This window comes from Rattus rattus, chromosome 11, assembly GCF_011064425.1.
Source record: "Rattus rattus isolate New Zealand chromosome 11, Rrattus_CSIRO_v1, whole genome shotgun sequence".
NCBI lineage: Eukaryota > Metazoa > Chordata > Mammalia > Rodentia > Muridae > Rattus > Rattus rattus.
The window spans coordinates 76,091,478-76,111,623 of record NC_046164.1 but is presented as its reverse complement, the minus strand read 5'-3'; the positions used below and the strand labels follow the sequence as shown (position 1 = coordinate 76,111,623).

At 48.7% G+C, this 20,146-nt stretch overlaps 2 protein-coding genes across 2 annotated transcripts; one reads left to right on the top strand and one right to left on the bottom strand.

Moving 5' to 3' along the window:
* Nucleotides 1–1,433: 1,433 nt before the first annotated feature.
* On the bottom strand, nucleotides 1,434–6,108 carry Igfbp1 (insulin like growth factor binding protein 1). The gene is made up of 4 exons (XM_032916389.1): nucleotides 5,419–6,108; nucleotides 3,923–4,107; nucleotides 2,974–3,102; nucleotides 1,434–2,089 (listed from the first exon to the last, which is right to left on the bottom strand). Exons 1-4 carry the CDS (start codon nucleotides 5,789–5,791, stop codon nucleotides 1,958–1,960), a joined length of 819 nt encoding a protein of 272 aa, XP_032772280.1. The 5' UTR covers nucleotides 5,792–6,108; the 3' UTR covers nucleotides 1,434–1,957.
* A 9,010-nt stretch (nucleotides 6,109–15,118) lies between these two features.
* LOC116912033 (coiled-coil domain-containing protein 201-like) lies at nucleotides 15,119–19,466 on the top strand. Its single transcript, XM_032915917.1, has 3 exons — nucleotides 15,119–15,379; nucleotides 17,787–17,996; nucleotides 19,290–19,466. The coding sequence occupies exons 1-3, from the start codon at nucleotides 15,119–15,121 to the stop codon at nucleotides 19,464–19,466; spliced, it is 648 nt and encodes a 215-aa protein (XP_032771808.1).
* The last annotated feature ends 680 nt before the right edge of the window (nucleotides 19,467–20,146 follow it).

Below are 20,146 nucleotides of genomic sequence, written 5' to 3'. Positions count from 1 at the left end.
GCCATTTTGAAGATAGAAATTCTGAGGCAATCCTGGTTTGTGCAAGTTTACAACCACCAAATTCAGCAGGGACCAGCAGTTACAGAGCTGATCAGGAACACTTATAGAGCACACGGGGGTGGTGGGGAGAGCTAGGGAGATGGCTCAGTGGGTGAAGTGTTTGCTGTTTGGGCATGAGGACTAAGTTCTGAACAGAGCACCACCCCCCCTAGAACCAGGTGTGGTCATGCACATGCAGGCAGAATGTGGGGCAAGGACAGAGACAGGAGAATTGCTGACAGAGGTACAGTGGCTTTACATGATAGCATTTGAATGGTTTTAACTTCGTACTGTTTAAGCTGTACGACCCCAAGCAAGAGTAGACATCGCTCAAAGCTTTGCCTCCTCTTCAAGAAAAGGTTTTTGGTGGAACATGAGATTGTTGTATCGCGCTGTGAGTTATGACTTTATTACTGGCTTTATTTGGAGATTAAATATACTTTAATGTGATGAGCCGGGTGGCCAGGTTTATGAATCGACAGACAGGGCCCTGAGGTGCCCAGAGTTTTAATCAAACACAATTCTGTATGTATCTGTGAGGGTGCACGACTTCTCCCTAACTTGGTCCTGAGGACCTTGCTCTAGTCCTACCACAAATTGTGTTAAAGTCACCAGAAGCTCTTGCGTTTGAGAGTTTTTGCAGCCCAGACCATTGGCTTTGTCATAGATAAATGAGTACTGTACTTTATTGAGGAGTCTGACCACTGAGTTCTACCAGGATGTTCTGTACAGATGACAGAAGTAGCTATGGCATCTGGGGAAAGTAGCCCACAGAGGGAGGCTTCCGCTTCTCTGTCAGATGTCAGTAGGCAGGACCACAGGCAGCCTAAGTGTGATACTCAGGGATGGACCAAATGCTATGGAAAGACAGGGAGTGAGAGGCCAGGAACAGTCAGCAAAGGGAAGGAGGGGTAAAACATCAGGCAAGAAATGCCTCCTGGGTCAGTTTTGGGAAACAGGAAATGTAGGGAGAGGAGAAGACAGCCGTAGCTGGGGCTCTGGTCTGGAAACTAGAGGGGAGTAGCGAGTGCTGCTAACCAGCCGGGGCAAAGGTGGATGGTGACTCAGAGTGGGTACGAAGGCTAGAGAACAAAAGCAGTCCAACAGCTGGACACGGTGGCCCTCGGGCACTTGAGAGTCTGAAGCAGGGGAATTGCTGTGACTTCTAGACTAACCTGGGCTACAGAGAAAGATCCTGTCTAAAAAACAAAATGGTCCAGTAACTACTCCCATGAATGTGTCCTTCAGGTAGAGGAAACCTGGGCCTATTAATAGGCTGAGGAGTACTAAGGAGAGGAGAGGCCGAGGGCCCTGGGAAGAAAGGGAGATGGGCCAAGGGGGAGGGAAGGGGGAGGGGACGAAGACGGAACTGGAATTCCACAGAGACAGCAGTGTTTCCAGGTAGAATGTTTATTCCAGACGTGTGTTTAACAGTGCATGGGACACAGCTTTCCACGTTTAGCTTTGATTACACAACCAACATCGGAACCGTCCCAGCCAATAGGCATCAGACACAGACCTGTGGGATTCGATGAGGAAGTCTCCCCGAGCGAGGGCTAACCTTCCTCCCTGAACCCACTGAAAGGCCCCTACCTCAGACTGACTTGTGCTCGTTCTAGGCAGCTACCGCGCTGCCCTTTCAAAGCAGAACTCTGGAAGAGCTGAGATGGTAGTATTTACATGTATGGAGATGAGAAAAGCTTCAGTTATATAAATTAATACAGCACAAGGACAGGGTAGAAAAAAATAAACTTAGAGTGAATAAATACAAACCAGCTTGTACATCAAGCAGCATGTGGAGTATAAAAACTAGTTCCTGGATATATACATATACACATATATAAAATGGTGTGCTCCGGAGTATAAATACACTGTATACTTAAATATTTTGTGTGAACAAGGATGAAGGAAACAACTTTCAGTTTTGCACATTAAAATACTGGTGGCAGTTGGGGTCCCCTCTGATCTCCAGAGATCCAGGGATCTTCTTCCCACTCCATGGGTAGACACACCAGCAGAGCCCAGCTTCTCCATCCAGAGATGTCTCACACTGCAAAGACAGGACCGAGGTCAAGAGCAGCTCTGGCCACCCTGTCCCTCAGTGAGGCCAAGCACTGCACAGCTACCTGCTGGCTAAGGCTCGGCAGACCAATGCCCTTCTGGTTGTCATAACAAAATGGAGAGGTTGGCTTTATGGCACACCTGATAATGATCTCATCTGTTTACTCAGTGGTATATTGTTTTGACGGTTACCTGCTCCGTGGCCCTGCTGCCAAAGGGGCTCAACAATAGGTCTCACTGAGTAACCATCTCTACAACACAGCTAGACCTAGACCTCAAGTTTTTCCTCAATGAAATTCCAGAACTTGCACTTCCCTGAGTTCTAAAGTTGCGTCAAAATTAAGCCTGGACTTCCTCAATCTCATTTATTGCTAGACAAAGCACAATTGGTGTGTCTTACTACAGAGTTTGTTTTTATTTGTGGGAAGAGAGAACGCGAGACATCTGTCTCCTACACTGACTGTGTCCCTTTCCTCTAGTTGCGAGGAACTGAAACCTGGATATCAGTATATTATGGAGCATCCATCTCTGCTAATCTGAGTGAAGGTAGTCCTCCCTACTGACTGAAGTGCTCCTCACTCATCACACTAATGCTTAGTCCTCCCTACTGGCTGAAGTGCTCCTCACTCATCACACTAACGCTTAGTCCTCCCTACTGACTGAAGTGCTCCTCACTCATCACACTAATGCTTAGTCCTCCCTTCTGGCTGAAGTGTTCCTCATCCATCACACTATCTCTTTCTCAGGACTGTTGCAGGGTTGGATCTCACCTAAGAAAGCTACCCATGATGTGTATTGGGCCTGTGAACCATTTGACTTTAAAAAAAAAAATCATAAAGTTTTACAAGGATCTGGATGAGCAAAGCCACCTACCTGTTTGCTGTGATAAAATCCATTCTTGTTGCAGTTTGGCAGGTAAAATTTGTAGATCTCATCTCCTGCTTTCTGTTGAGCGGCAGCTAATCTCTCTAACACTTTATAGAGTTCCCGTTGGCAGGGCTCCTAAAAGGATAATTTTATATTAGCATGAGTACAAGAGACAAAAATTATCAATTTAGACAACGACTGAGACGTTTCCCCATCTGTGAGCAGGACAGGTTGGTATCCGGCTTGGGCTATGTAGATAAAGGACAGGGACACCACTCTCATCCTCCCTCAGTGGCTTTTTCTGGAGACACCCTTAACGACATTGTGGTAAGAGCCTAGCCAATGGTATAAATGCTTCCTGACCCTGGCTATCTCTGAATAACTTGAGCACCTGAACTCTAATAGAAAAGACAGGCTCAGTCTCTGTGTGTGGAATTTAGCATCATAAATGCCTAGATTTTCAAACAGCTGTCCTTGCATTTGGCGTATGTCAAATTGATTATGGAACAAGGCACTCATTTGGATAATTTCCATATGAAATTCTAAAGTGCCCATAACAATGTTTATCCTTTCATTTCGTTACATGTACTTCTTCAATGCCTCTGCTTTCTCTCCACCTTTGGTTCTCTGTCTCCCCCAAGTGGTCAAGTTGAAAAACAGCCAGTAAACTAGAGAAGTTCTTAGTGCACAGCTAAAGGCTGGCAAAACCGTGGAGCTGGTTGGTGGTTAACAATCACTGAACGTGTGTACTCAGTGACAAAGAAACCCAGACTAAAAATGGCCTACCTTATGCTCTGTGTTACTTGCCATATTTTTAAGGAGGCAGAAATACATCAGGGATGGGGGTAGTTATATCCCTGTTCTCAGCCCCATGCTCAGTGCCCTTTAAGAAATCGTCTAGACAAACCTCTTCACGTAGATAACTAAACCTGAAGGTCTGAGTGCAGGGTCTCACCTTCCATTTCTTGAGGTCAGTGATCTCCCGGGCCCGCATGCTGCTGTAGGTGCTAATGGCGTTCCACAGGATGGGCTGGTCCTCACGGGATGGGGCCATCAGGTGGAAACTATCCAGCAGCTGTTCCTCTGTCATCTCTGGGCTTTCGGCAAGCTCATCCTCAGAGGTCACAGCAGCCTTTGCCTCTGAAAAGCAAGCCCCACAGACGCATGAGCCCCCTGAGGTGTCACTCCTATGTCCACTCACGTCTTGCCCTTAAGACCAATCTGTAACGGTCAGGTGAAATCAGGCTTTGTTTTCACCAGTGGGCTATTTGGGAACAATTATCACCAACTAGCAATACTAATTCCTTTCTGGGGAAATGGTATGTTTTGGGGTTAGGCAAGGGAGCCCCATGGCAGAGAGAGTTGGGTAGGATGTAACCCTGAAGAAGCCAAGGACTGAGGCCAAGGCTTGAACCCGTTAGTGGTGAGACTTGACCCCTCAGCTCTCCTCTCCACACCACAAAAAGAATCTCGTAAGACCCCAGTAACGGGGATAGTTGAGAAGCAAGGTGTAGAGTGTAGCCTTCCCCACCTACACCACCATCCTCTTCTTTTCTGGGAGCCCTACTTTCTTGAACACCAACACCTCTTAGGCAGCCCCTCACAGAGGAGGACATTATCAGACATCGTTCCTGGGGAAGCCCGTTTCTAAGGACCGTTGGGATAGTTCTTCCATTTACTCCAAAGGGTCAGATGCCTGCAGTCTGGCTTCCCATCAGAATATGGAACCATGAGGCCCCTCACCCACACAGGAAGTGCATGTAGCCCAGACGGGGGAGATAGGGGCTGGAGCAGAGGAAGAGGCATTTCCCAAGCTTCCTATTACAAACAAACCAGTGCTTAAATTCAGGAAAGCGCCTGATTGTCAGACTCCTAGCAGGCAACATACACTTCAAACACTGTTTGTCTATAGCAATGAATGGAAGTGAAGGTTTGGGCCTAAATTTTCACATTATGTTCTGTAAACATCTGAGAAGCACATACTGTGTGGCAGGATATATGCTACAAAGGACATTGCAAACCTCCTGGGGGCAGCAGGAGGGCTCCCATCCTAAACCTTCCTGGACCTTTCAGCCATTGGAACTGCCAAGGTCAGGACCCACAGAAAGAGGCGTGAGGTGTTTGGGCCAGCACCCCACCCACCTGGCAGCCCCATAGCTCCCTCCCCACTGAAAGACCAAGCAGGATCAGTACTACCTAGTCTGTGAACTTTCTTCCCAACTCTCCACTCTGCACTGGGAGCTTGGACCACCCCTTCCGGGATGCTTCCCCCCAAGACCGCACAATGATGGCCCTCACTGAGAGCCTTATTTGACTATAACGGCTGAAAGCTTAAAGTGGGCCTGGAGTGCGTCTGTCCTGTCTGCTATAGGTTCCGGATAGGCCTCTGCGGGCCTAGAAAGCACGTGTGTCCTAGCTAAGAGATCTAGAGGCAGAGAGGGGCTGTAGTACCTTCATGCTGAGAGCCGGACAAGCTGCTCGTGGCGGGTGCGGCAGGTTCTGGTACACAGGCTCCCTGGCCACGGGTGAGGGCATGCAGAGGTCGAGGCTCCCCTGGCAGCGCACGGCAGCTGAGTCCCTGAGCGCAGCGCGCAGTGGCCACACCACAGGCAGCACCCAGTGGCAAGGCACATGTCGGGCAGCAGCCACAGCCCGCAGGCCGAGAAATCTCGGGGCACGAAGCAGGCACGGGTGGACAGAGCTCCAGCCTCTCAGCAGTGCAGGGAGCACAGTGCCATGGCTGGGGGGCTCCAGCGACTACGCCAACCTGGAAGGACAGGAGGATCAGGAACGGCCAAGAAACAACAGTTAGGAACTCCGGCATCGCAACCAGACGCAGCAGGCGGTGGATGAGAATCTGGGCAGGCAGCAGTGGCTCAGTAGTCACGACTTTCTGAGTAGATAGTAGCGGCAGTGGTGGTCACAGCTCTCTGGGCAGATGGCCGTGTGCAGTGTTCAATGCTCGCTGGGTTTGTGTCTCGGCGGGCAGTGGACCATGCTGGCTGGCCATACCCAGAGCCTTATGAAGGGCTGGCTCGGCAGCACGGGTTAATGATTGTCAGGGCAGCGTGCTAGGATCCCCGTGTTCAAAATAAGTTTGTTTTGCTTGTGAGCTCCGCACAAACCGTGGGTGGAAGGGGTGTAAATGGATCAGGTTTCCTACTATGTTTGTCCTGTTGTGATGGATTGGGACAGGAGCTAAAGTCCAATTCTAACGGCGAGCTGGTAGTCAGATGGGGGAGGGCACTTGTTTTTGTTCAGGGGGAAATCAAAGGCCTAGCCCGCCAGGCTCTTCAACCGAACTCAAGGAATACCTAAGGGACTAAGGAAAAGCAAGAACAGATTAGACCAAGAAGGCTTCAGGCCCCAAAGGGAGGGGAAGAAGTGGGCTTCTTTGTGATACTGCCCACAGTTGTTTCCTCTCCTCCCCAAGAAGCCTCTAGCCATCAAGTGAAGAAATCCATTGTTCACCCCATTCCAAAAGAAATAGTTATACCTCCAAAGAGGAGAGAAGTCCAGGACCCCAGGAGCCTAGCCTCTATCCCCGGACCCAAGCTGTCTCTGACGGTCTAACAGTCTAGTTTAACTGAAATGGCTATCAAGTCCGACAGCTTTCTCTGCATTGTTTTTTCATTCTTTTATATTGCAAGGAAAACTTCAGAAATGTTTAAAGACAATCAGAAGTGGGACTCACTCTGGAATCTCCCCAAAACCTCCCGGAGAAAACTAATCAGGGATGCCCCACCTCCATCTATGAATAACTCCTATGTTCCCAGGTGTAGATTTTTGTCTCCTACCCACCATCATGTCTCCCTCCTGACCTGGGTGCTAGCTCAGAGCGACCAACCTCCATCAAGAGCTTGGAGCCTCTTGTCTGGCCTTTGAGGTATTGGTTTGGAGTCAGGTGGAACCCTGAAGGCTACTGTACCACAGTGGTGCGTGCCTGTCCAGCCCTTCAATGTCTTCAGACATGGCATTTTCAGACCTTGGAGATCTCAACTTTAGCCCCTGGCTCTAGAGAAGGCAAAGGTTGTAGGGGTTTTTAGGGCAAGTTCACAGAGACTGCCCTGGAACACCCTGGATAAAAACTCACATCCCTGTGGCCCAGCAGTGATGAACTCTGTAGTTGAGCCTTGGGAAATGGCTTCCCGGGTGACTTGACTAAAGCACTTTAAACACATGGGCACCAGTGTATCGCCTACCAACATTGGTTTTCTCGTTCAAGGAAACCAGTATAGATGCCCAGCACAGAACAGGTATGTTAATAGTGACTGACTGACTTTTCTTTTTTTAATTTGAGTTACAAATAGCTCCCTAACAGATAAGGAGTACAATACCAAGGATCAGAGAAATGGGCCAGTGGGCCACAGGAAACAGACAGTCGCCAGGAGAGTTGAGGAACGGGAGTGGGGAGGTAGGCTATATCAGGTAAAGGCTGAGGAAGAGTCCCATAGGGGTAGAGAATTCAGGAACTCAGTTATATCACAATGCAAAAGCCAACAGGTGCAGGCTGACCATTAGCATCTGATGACAGAAGCACCTTTCTTGTCTCCAGAGAGGGACAGGGGACTTGTCCTGGTTCAGCTTCTGGTACTGCCACTGCACTGCCCGTGGCCCTCTCTGAAGGGATTCTGCAGCCCAGAGGCCAGAAGTCTGTGAAGTCCTGTGGCTGCGGATGATGGGACAGACAGAGCTCACTCTAAAGCTGTCCCTGACATGGCTTAAATGTCCACAGTCAGTGAATAAGGAAGTCCTGGGGCAGTCCCTGCAAAGCTCAGCTCGGAATGAGTCACAGAGAGCAGTTTTGTCTTTCCTAGTAGAGAATTTTTACAATAAGGCATTCTTCCATTAATTAAAACCTCCCCACTAAGAAACATTGGGAGAGTCTGAGGTGTGCTACATGAGGGAGCGTCTGTGATTCTAAATGTATCGAATACTTGGAGAAGAACACAAAACCACAACAGGACGACTACCAGGGGAGGCTGGGAGTTGGGAGCCTGAGAACAGATTGGCTTTTCCTGTGTCCTTTTCGTAGCCTTCTGGATCTGCACCGTGTTCTTATACTATATAAAGAATAATCACCCTGGACTGCACATGTAGGCATGGGACAGAGGCCTTGCCTGACATGCACAAGGACCTGGGTTCGATTCTCCAGGCCTGAAAAAAAAAATAAGCAATTACCCCGATACCCATTTCTTTAGCTCCCTGACCTCATGAAAGTGACTGGACTTGGCAAAGCCAGATTTTACTCAACTTGGAAAGATTCCATAAAAGGGCAGCTGAACTAACATCTGCTATAGCAGCTGGAGTAAGGTCAGGTAACAAAGCTACTCCCAGAGACTCATGGTCTCATAAGTGTGTCTCCAATTACTTTTGTTTGTTTGAAACAGGGTCTCACTGGACAGTCTAGACTAGACTCAAACACATAGCAATCCTCCTGCCTCAGCTTCTTGCACTACCATGCCCAGCTATGCCATTGTCTTCCTGACCGAAGTGACCCAAATTCAGTACCTTGTTAAGAAATTGATCAACTGATTTCCATTTTTAAACATTTTTTATTTAAAAAAAAAATTCAATTTTTAAAAGAGTTTATCTTTTGATCATCTCTTTAGGAGAGGGGTTTGTGTGCGTGTGAGTGCAGGTGACCAGAAGGTGTCAGGTTTCCCAGCAGCTGGAATTCCAGGTGGTTGTGAGCCACCCGACAAGAGTGCTAGGAACCGAATCCAGGTCCTCTGTAAGATCAGTGTGCCGTCTCTCCAGCCCTAACACTTCACTGGACGCTATTTGAAATGAATGGCTTGACTGTAAGTCCCTGAATAATTTCATTTCTGGAAATGCAATTTGAGCTCCGAAGTTTCCCTTTGACTTCCTCGACTTGTAATCGCCGTCTGCGCTTGAAATGTTTCCTTAATGAAACGCAGAAGAGGCACAATGGTGACAAGTATTTGGGACACTGTGCCAGGTGGTAGCCAGAGTCCCGAATAGTTTATTGTGCTGCAGCCTTGCCCAGCGCACATCCGGTCATCCCTTCCCCCATTCCTCCCTGCCCCTGCACAGAGCGCTCCTTCCTCCTTTCCAAAGATCGATTTCCCAATGTTTCCATTGCTTACCTCACAGTCACACAAACCAAACACACACCGAATTCCACTTTGATTCCCATCACTCTGTCAACACAAACGAAGACAGATCCCCACCTCACCCCCAGGCCTGTGTAGATGGCCAGTTCATTGATCCGTGCTGTGCGGGATGGAGTGATCGGCCCTTCTCCTGAGTCACAGCTTGACTCAGCTCCCTCTCTTGCCCATCTCTAACCCTGAACCCGTGAGGCCCACTCAGTTTCCGATGAGATGTCCTTCTTGCTTATTCACTGCTCAGTTCCATTTCCACACTGGCTTTGCATTTCCACACCAGAGTTTCCACTGCCCCTATAACTTTATATCTTTGCCTACAGTGATTGGTCATCCCTAAAAGCTATCTCCCAAGACGCTTGTGGCTTCCCCCCAAGTGGCAGATGACCCTTCCTCCCAGCTTCTTGGCAGTTTATTTCCTGAACTTCTGTCTGTGTGCCTTTCTCACTCCACAGTGGAGTAGAGAGGAGCTGTCTTCTGGAGACAGAGTCGGGCATGGGGAAATAGGGTCATAGGGCGCCCCAAACAGAGTTGCAATCACATGTTCACGTCCCAGAAAGCAGGCCGTCTACAGAGGGCTCATAAGTTCACCCTGTGCTGCCCTTGGCAGGAAGGGAGTATCCAGAATGTTTGGGAACCTTTAGAAAATGGGGATACCTCAAATGACGTTGTAGGGAGAGTGAGATCCTCCAAGCAGCAAAGGTTGGGGTGACAGGACAAAGCAGGGACAGCAGAAAGTGAAGGAACCCACCAAGCTGCTCGATGTGCCCTGAGAATAGCCAGCAACGCTCTCTGCCTGGAAACATAGGAAACTCAGGGGTCTAAGTGTGCTGACCACGGGAAAGCCTTGAAAACCTGGAGTCGGAATCATCACCAGGAAGGGACATGATGTGTGTCCTATAAGTAGTTGTGCATCCCAAGAGCTAAGATTCTTGGATGTCAGGCCAGAAGCAACCAGGAGTAGCAGGGCAATAGGGAAATAATGTTTGGCTTGGTTTGGTTTGGTTTATTTTGTGGGAATTTTGTTGTTTTGTTTGGCTGGGTCACGGTCTCTAATTGTCCATGCTGCCCTTGAACTTACTATTCAACCAACACTGGCTTTAAGCTCCTGATCCTCCTGCCTCTGCCTCCCAAGTACCTAGCTGACTGGCATGTGCCACCCTGCCCACGCAGTGTCTTGTAGATGCTTATCACACACAGCCGGCGCCGAGAGAGGACGCCTCGCTGCTAGCAGGCGTCAGTTCGAGCATTGAAGGTGAGGCTCCTACTTCATTCAAATCAATGTCTGTGCATTTCCGGTTCACCCAGGCCCTCCCTTCTGCTCCATTGTAAATTCAGTGTGCTGTGGAAGGAAGGTATTAGGGAAAGTCTTCTCGTGGCAATGCTAGTCTGTACTCCAGAGGGCGCTGTGTGGAAGGCCACGCTCAGCATCTCCCCCAGGAATTCTTCACACCTCTGCCTTTTTGTTTTGACGACTTCTACGATGCTGTTGGACTTCACATGTGAAGAACTCATCTCTGACAGTTTTATTAGCACCAGAAGAGGGGGGTCATATAGGAGCAGCAGTTTGCATTTTCACCTCAGATTTCCTCGCCCCAGCGAGTCGCATAACCAAGGCTGTAGGGAGATGAAGGAGTGCTTGCAAAGTGACTGCTAAGTAAATGTGAGCCCCTAGTACCCTGGGCTGCCCTGCCCGTGGGTTCCTTCGAGCTGTGGGGCCTGAGGATGATGAAAGGCCGGGAGGTTTTCCATCACCCATCACGCACTGTTCCCAAGCCCTGCCCTCATGCAGGTCGCTGCTTACTTACCTACAGGCAGCTCCAGAGTTAGGCAATCTGGGCTCTGGAAAAAATGATACAAGAGTCAAGGGCAAAGGGGAGCTTTGGACGGTGGAAAGGTGCTGCAATCCCGGGGAAACCTCAGAGGGGAGGTTGTTTTGAACCTGAGGGAAAACACAGAAAGATGTTCTGCCCACAGTCCATGATCGACACGGGAATGATGTAAATCCATGCAAAGGCCTGGCCTGCTGCCCTATCTCCAGGGCAGATGAAAGGCACCGCCGTACAGACCGTAAAAAACGGGGGAGGATGGGTAGTCACGCCTACGCTCCCTAAGCATGTGAACAGCCCGGGATCTAACAGAGCGGAACGAGACCAACAGGCCAGGGCTGGTGTCCAGGGACCTTGTCAAAAGACCTCAACTTCCATCTCATCGTCTACAGCAAAGCCACCCCCTCCCCAGTGTATTTGAGGAGTGTGTTGAGACTAATTCGAGAGGGCGGATACTAAGTGTCAAACATAGTCATTTTTGTATACAAAGTATACAAACACAGTCATTCATTGTCCTCTTCCTGGGGGCAGGCACCCCTGTTCCCTCACATCTATAATGCTTGGAGGTATAGACAATATAAAACTACCAAGATCTGGGTATCAAGGTCAGACCCCAAAGCCTGATTCCCAGGGATGTGCCTGTCACTCTGTTTTAACAAGAATTTAACAAGGGTTTAACGTGCACACGTTCAGAGCCAACAGCTCACAAAGCCCTCTGATGTGATCCTCACTCAAAACAACCCCTTTAGAGGAGAAAGAAGGGGAGTGACAAGGGATAATGGATGCATTTGGTAAGGAAAGCACCCAACAATGGCTCCAGCTGGCTGTTGAGAGGAGATCGAGTGCCCTCCCAGTATGAGGATCCTATGCGTATTTGTGTCCATATTAAATGTATGTGAGGGGTTGGGGATTTAGCTCAGTGGTAGAGCGCTTGCCTAGCAAGCGCAAGGCCCTGGGTTCGGTCCCCAGCTCCGAAAAAAAGAAAAAAGAAAAATGTATGTGAGTGGATGCAAATTCTAAGAATGTATAATGAGGAAGGACAGAGTATTGGCAGGGGGACACATGACTTGTGAGGAGGGAAGGGAGAAGGATGTGAAGCCATTTGTTTGTTTCTAGTTCTTTTTTTCTCTTTTTGAGATGACATGTGAATTCAACTTTCTCGATAGCTAGAACCATTTGTGTGTCCCAAGAGAATCCAGTGTCTTTAACCCCTTCCAGCAGTGGGTGCAAAGGTCAGGATTGCTTTTTAACCCCGTCAACCCCGTTATTATTGCATCATAATTTCATATTGATGCAATTACGTATGGTAGCCCCTAAACACGTTTGTCATGCTGACCACCTTTTTAAGGTGATACTTTTCAATTCTGTTTAAATCATATCAAATCATTCTATTATAGTGTTATTTAATACGTTAATTGCACTTTTAAGAAAGAAACTATGGGACCAGAGGTTGAGAGACTATAGAAGTTGGGATATGAGGGTCCTTTTACGGCCTGGTGTGTTGAGCCTCGTGCTTAACTGAGGACTCTGAGGTGGGATCTAGGATGGGTCTTTAACATCTGTATGGCCTTGAACAAATTACTTGACATATCTTTTCTACAATTTCCCCCTTGGGATATTGGCTAATATCTGTTACATAAGACATATACATATGACATATGATATATGATATATACATGTATATATACACATATACATGTAGATATATCGTGTGGTAAAAAGTTATTAAAGCCTAAAAGGACATGCTCACCTTCCAGAAAACAGGGTAGCTGTGGTAGATAGGTTGGGTCAGTGATTTCTTTCTCAGACTGGCTTCTGGTTTGAATGGGTCTCAGGGAAAGTCACCACACCTTCCCATCCCCTGGGAGACTGCAGGCCCCACCCTGGATGACCTGCACAGGTGGGCTTCTTTTACCTCCCACTTCTGTCTTCTGCTCACCCAGGGTAAGTCCAGCTGTCCCATGCTAGCGTGCTTGACTATTTTGACCTGCTCTTACATCCATGCAGAGTCCCTCTGGCTGCAGATTTTAGCTGGAGAAGAGACCAAGACACAGCTATCTCTGAAGGCCAGTTCTGGGGTCACGTGCCACACTAGACACAACAAGTGTCACATGGTCTGCCTCATCCTTGTCTTAGACTGCCAAGGCCTGTGGTGGACGCCGTGGCTTTTCTGAAACCCCTGTGCTATCAGGAGCTCAAGAATGTGACCAGGAACACACAACTCATGTTAGGTGTGATGTCAGTCACATTAGGTAGCAGAGCCTGGGCAACAGGGGAGCCCAGAGCTGATTTACTCAGACAGGAAGCTTTACCGCTTAAAATTAGTGTGTGCTCATTGCGTGATCTCTTCAGGGAAATGTGAACCAGGACTCAGTGACGTAGCTTCCCTCCTTGCTATGTTTCTCTTCACTGCTCCTAAAGAAAGCAGCCAAAAAGTTAAAATCCCTTGATTGAAACCACCCAGAAAAACACATTTAGCCAATTGCAGAACAGCATTTACATAAACATCAAATGTGATTGTGAAAAGGGACACCAGTGACCACCCAGAGGATTTACCCCGGACAGGTTGTTCCTAGGTATTACCTGTCTCCCAACACTGTCCAGAGTTGTTTGGTTGGCTCTTAATGAGGAAAGGGGGAGGGGTCGGAGAGTGAGGTACACTGTTGGAGACTGCTTAGGGGCAGTCAGCATCAAGTTATGCCTTTTGAGGTGAGCACACACTTCCTTTTCACCCTTGGTACTTAGTATTTGCCTGTTGGACGATCTGTGCTGACCTGAGCTGCTTCACTAAGGTACAAAGTGATTTTCTTGATCTCTCCTCTCAGGAGGACAAACTGGTATGGAGGGGTTCTTCCAGCTTTTAAATCCCTATGAATGCAGGGTGCCAAGTGAGGGAAGGACAGCTGTGACACATTGCATGGAGTCTGCACCTGGACAGAGCTGAGGAGGCTGGGGTGTAAATTCCAACCCTTTAGGAACTGCATTTATGACAAGAGAGACCACAACCCCCTCAAGACAGGTAGTTCTGGGGCTTCGGAGAGCAAGAAGGGGGATGGTAGACTATTAGGTAGGGTGCAGCCTCGGCTAATTTGCCACAGCTTTCAGTGCTGCATGTTGCAGGCGAACACTATCTTGCCGGTGGGGCTCTGAGTGGGGGTTAGCCCTAGTCCATGCTGTCATTAATAGGCTATAAGCTTCAAAGTATGCCTGATTTTGAACCAGCAGTCCTCCTTGCTTGACCATGCCGGGGGGACAATCAGATCAAATTGTCTCTTAGTTCCATGCAGTGTTATTTTTAAATGCCCAACTAGATGCCACGCACACAGCCAGGAAAGACGCAGATGAAGCAACTTAAGGCAGGTCTAAAGAAAAGAATATTGAAGAAGAGATTCATGCCCAGAGTGTATTAGAAGTCTTTAATCCTAGCACTAGGGAGTTCCAGGCCAGCCAAGGCTATATAGGGAGGCACCCCCAAAACTAAAATAAAAATAAAGTAAAAAATAAATAAATAAAAAGATAGCATCATCAAAATAATAATGTCGAGGTTAGCTGTGAGGCCGGAGGATGGGTATATTTAAAGACTGTTAGTTGGGCCCACTGGCATATATCTCTAGTCTCAACTCCTTGGGAGAGAGCCTAGAGGACAAAAAGTTCCCTTGAAGAGTTCCAGGTGAGTCTGGGAGACAATAAAACCACAATCTGCCCTCTGCCCGCCCCATGTGCCAAGGCTATGCTCTGCCGAGCCTTACCAGTGTGCTTGCCTATTTTAAAGACTCACTTCTTACTCCTATGCACAGCCCCACTCCCATAGGTCATGGTGGCTTTGGAAGCTCAGTACTGGTGCAGGCTGGGATTGACTCAGTTGCCTGTGATACTCATGACCTGGTACAGAGGCCACAAGGTGGCTCCGCCCCCGTCATTTTCTGGGAATCCTTAGAAACTCAGTAAGAGACCCACCCAGATCAGCTTAATGGAGCTTTTAGCTGGCCCAGTGCTCTGGGGCTCCAGTGATGCAAATCTGAGAAGCACTGAAGAGAAGCATAGAAATCCTTTGCCACAGACATATCTGAGATCCTAGCACTTCCGGTGGCTATCAGTTTGTCTGAATGTGGTCTTTGGTCTTTATTGGGTTAGGTGACCAGAGAGCCTTTGCTATTGTAAGAATTCAGAGGAATTCTAAGATAATACTAAGGTATGCGGAGAAGAAACCAGCCGGATGAAAGCCCTCAGGGAGAGGTGATTGTTCCCCTGGCGGTGCGCCCATGTGATGGTCAGGAGTCCGCTCCCCTGGCCGTGCACCCACGTGATCGTCAGGAGTCCGCTCCTCTGGCCGTGCACCCACGTGATCGTCAGGAGTCTGCTCCTCTGGCCGTGCGCCCACGTGGTCATCAGGTGCCCTCATCAGGTGCGCTCATCAGGTGTGCTGACATGCCCGAGAGGGAACTACTGTCAGAGGTATTTCTAAGTACTCTGATTCCGGGAGCTAGGCGCTGTAACTGCCCAAGAACGTCCATTTTGGAGGAACTACAGGATGGAGTTAGACACAGAGGTAGGCATAGAGGGGGTGCTGCTGGGAGTGAGATGGTATAAAGTGTGACGTGTGACGGGAGATGTCCGGCAGGATGCTGGGAAGAGTCCCGGAGGTTGTTCTTAGGATGCCTGCCAATTAGGCCCCAAGGAATTCCTATCTGTGGACCCTGGGTGTGCTCTATGTTAGACGGGTCATAGCCCCACGTCCTGGCCTGGAACCCCATGCCACACACCCTAGTCATCTCTGGACTACTCCTTGCTAATTCTTCCTAACAAGAGCCACACCAGAGTCTTCCCCATCCTGGTGCTAAGAACTCAGGAACACTCCCTGCCTCTGTACTAGAAGCCCCTCTGGGTTCCTACTGATGGTTGGTTTTGCTCATTGATAGCAGCAGACAACTATGTCCAGCCTCAAGTGTCAAAGTCATTTTCTTTAAATAAATTATACATAATATATAAATAAATTATATATAATATACAAATTATATATAATATATAAATTATATACAATATAAATAAATTATATATAATATAAATAAATCATATATAATACATAAATATATCGTATATAATATATAAATATATAATAAAATTATATAGTATACAAATAAATTACATATACATTTGACATCACTTTCCTTTATGTTCCAGTTCCTCTCAGCCCCTGAGTGACAATGACTTCCTGAACAGTCCAGGGATGTCCATACCTAAGGCAGACACTGTTACTCTCAATAAAAAAACATTAGGTGCAAGAAACCACTTCATAAAGGTGGAATGAGACAAACAAGGCAGGATGGCACTACTGTCAAAGTGACCTTGCTTGGTGCACTATCTCACTGTCTGCACGAGTTTGTCTAAATCCCCCCCCCAAAAAAAAACCCAGAAAACACAAAACAACAGAGTGCTAGTTGCTGTCGGGTCATTTCTCACCAAGCGTGTCAAAAAACGCCGGAGGGAGGCGCGCCCTATGGTGAACACAAGTGTGTCTAATTTCAGGTGATCAATTCCAGAACCCTCTTCAGATGCCAGCATCTGACTGACGCTCAGATTTCTTATATACAGGGCTGTAGTGTTTGTGCATAACCTAGGTACACCTCGCTTCCTCATATCCTGGCATTCAAATGACATGGAAATTACTGTGTTGGGTTTGGAATAGTAAGAAAACCCCTGTATATTTACATGCATGCTGCTACTTTGAAAATTATCTAAAATTGGACAGGTTTCTTTTTTCCTTTAATATTTTCTACCTGTACTAAGTTAAATCCTCTGGTGCAGGGCCTAGAGATAGGAAGGCCGGGGTATCCCTCATTAGTGTCTAAGAAGGGTGTGCATGCAGGAATACCTTTGGTTACATCTGGGCTTTATGTTGGAGGAGAAATTTGGAGTTGACATATTATAAACAAATACAGCAAGCCCCATGTACCTCCAGCAGTCAGCTACAGCAGTGGTTCCCAAACTTCCTAATGCTGTGGCCCTTTAATACAGCTCTTCGTGGTGTGGTGACCCCTCCCCATAACCATAAAGTCCTTATCGTTGCTACTTCAGAACTTTGATTTGGTTACCATTGTGAATGGTCATGCAAACATCTGCACTTTCCCATGGTCTTAGTTGGCCCCTGGGAAAGTCTTTCAACAACCTCCCCCAAGGGGGTCATGACCTACAGACTGTGAACAACTGAGCTAGAACCACCAGCCTGACTGCCTTCCCGTGTTCATCAATTTGCCAAAAAGTGTTGTCTTTTTATGCTGTTTGAGTTCTGTGTTAAGATTATTTCGTTAACACATCGATAATGTGTTGGCAACGTTTAGCTATCCCTCTTCCCCCGGGAAGGCAGTTTGCAAGACCATTTCTCTGTGTTTCAACCCTGTCCTTGAGACCCATCTTTGACTCGCTGAGCTGGCATTAATGCAATGGGGGGGAGGGGCTGGGGTAGAAGTGTCCCATCATGCCTGTGGTTTGAGTCTCCAGCCATGGGTGCAGAACCTTAGTGCCTAGTGTTCCCGTCTAGAGGGTCACCGGGTATGTGTCTCTGAGTGGCCGTGCTTGGATGAGAATGTACTATGTCCCTGTGAAGGGTACTGCAACTGTCTAGGACCCAGATTTGTATGTTTATCTTCAGATCCCTGAGCTCAGCTCCTCTCTAATGACAACGAGGCCTGACTGGAAGAAGCCTGTCATTCACAGCACTCCTCAGGAGATGGCTATGGGCTGGAGCCCAAGGCCCTTGGGAAGGAACTTCCAAAGCCACTGGTCCTTGATATCTGAAGGCTCCCCCCAGCTGTCAGGGATCAGCTCCACAGCCACCTTCAGAAAAAGGCTTTCAACTGTTCAGGATTTAGAGAGTTCCAGTGAGCAGGAGGGGCCCCATTCAGACCATTCGGCTGCAGAGGAAGAACCACGAATGCCAGCCACATTGAACGAGGAGCAGCATCAGAACACAGAGGCCCTGCAGGCAATGAGCTGGCCAAGGAACTCGGGGATGCCTGGAATTTCAGACATTGCCTGGCCAAAGAGACGAGACCCAAAGAAGCGGGCAGCTGCAGTAGGTCTCCTGCCTCCTGTCCCAGCCCTGTCCCCAGGGAGCTCCATGTCCCAGTATGCTTCCCAGCTGTAATATAGGGGACACTTACCCTCCACTACTCAGTTCCTCTGACACCCAAGTGTGGAGGTGTGCATCCTCGGTCTGCATCCGAGGCCTTCTAGCTTTTCTGACTCTCAATGCTCAGCTGTACAAGACAGCTTTTTGCTCAGTAGGAATGCTGTGTTATCTGTTGCCTGTAGACACCATGACTCCCCAGCCCTGGGCTCTGTAAGCCTAGTCCTCAGTGCAGGCTGAGTCCTTGTGCCAGTCCTCTGGCTGTTCCTTGTCCCAGGTCTCTAGTTCAAGGGCATCCAGATACCAACTGTCCTTCTCTCAATAGAGAAGTCGTTGACAAGAATTGTCCCGTTTATCCCTTCACCGCCTAGGTTCTCCCAAAGGGCCATCTATGCTCTTTACTGCGTGTTTACCTGTGCCTAGACACAGCAGGATGTTGCTACAACCTGAGAAGGTCATGGGTCAGGGCCTGGCTTGAGCTGCCCCAATGCCTTCCCTAGCCACAGTATGGGACAGAGATGACTCTCTGTCTCTCACACAGGAAAAGCATAAGCTGACCCTAACCCCCACCTGTCTCTGAGGTGCTTCTGCCTCTCCTGATGCCAGAGACACTCTTTACCAGAGCCCTGAAGGTCAGATGGGTATCAGAAAACATCCTGGCAGGAGCAGTGACCAAAGTAGAGCATTAAGAATACCTTTAGGTCAGATGTGGTGAACATCTGTAACCCCAGCCCTAGGAGGCTGAGGCAGGAGGTGAGCCTGAGATCATCAAATACACCATCTGCCCAGTTTCCAGTTCCTGTCAACAGACCCCAATTCCAAACCCCCACACCCATTAACCAACCACTGTGGGCATGTGAGGGCCTCATGGGGAAGCTCAGGAGGAAGTGTCTTCCTGATCGTTTCTCCTCTGTATCTCTCCTGAGGATGCTAACCCCTAGAGTAGCAGAGGTCAGTACAGCCAGCCCCTTTCTTGGCAGATTTTATTCTCTGACTCTGAAAAGCCTCAGGGGCTGACCCTTCCTGAGACTGAGAAAGCTGGAGTCTGGGCTTCACCCCTCCACACTTGGGGTAGCACAGAGAAGACACACAAACCCTATGGGTTCAGCTTGTGTCTCAGACATGGAGGGAGGGTCCCAGGCCAGCTGGGTATTTTTTTCCCCCCGAACACATTCATTGTGCACGTTGGTTACCCATGGTGACAGCAATTCTGCAGATAGCTGTCTGTCTTCTACACAGATGCTGCGCTTGCGACAATGGGAGGCCCAGCTGCTTCGGGAAATTGAGGAAGCAGTTCATCATGAGCTGACCATCCAAGAGGGGGTCCTTAGCACTGAGCTCCCCGACCAAGCTCAGGGGCTACTTAGCATCAGTACGGTCAGGGTAGATCCCCAGGATCCTGGTGCCTTGGCATGACTTGTCTATACCACACACTCCAGCTGGCCCAGGTGAGTAAAGTGGGAGCAGACCTTGTTACCCGAACAGTAAGATCAGGGAAGAATTGTCTAGACCGGGGTGGGGGTGGGGTGGGATACAGCAAGGAACAGCAGTTTGAAAGAGAATGAGATTCTGTCAGAATGTGTTCTGTAACTTGAAAGGGTTGCAGGGCCTGATTGAGCCCTGTGCTCTCTACTGCCTGGCTTTGACCTCAGGGACAATCTCTCTGCTCCTCTGATCCTTATTTGAAAGATGACAAAAGCATAACAGGTACAATACAGAGCACATGGGCCCAGCTACTGTCAGCCCAGCTCCCTTTGCCCTGGGAAAGCCAAGTGCACTAGAACCCCTGGTTCTCTGGGCCAAGATCAGTCAGGCCATCAGAGAAATAGAACCAGGAGGAAATGGACTTCGGAGTTCTGAAATACTAGGCCAAGTGCAGGTGCGGTTTGACTGGAACTGCTGAGCACCTCCACAGTGGAGAGGACAGACAGACAGATGCAGAGGAAGGTCATCTCCTAGGTGGGATTAGGTCTGGTACAGATGGAGAGAGGGGGCTGGCGTGAGCTCCTGAGGACAGGAGAAAGTGGGAAAGGGGACAGTTTAGGGTTTGGGTTTTAATCCCCTTGGAAATGGATTGGATTGATTTCCCGCTCGTC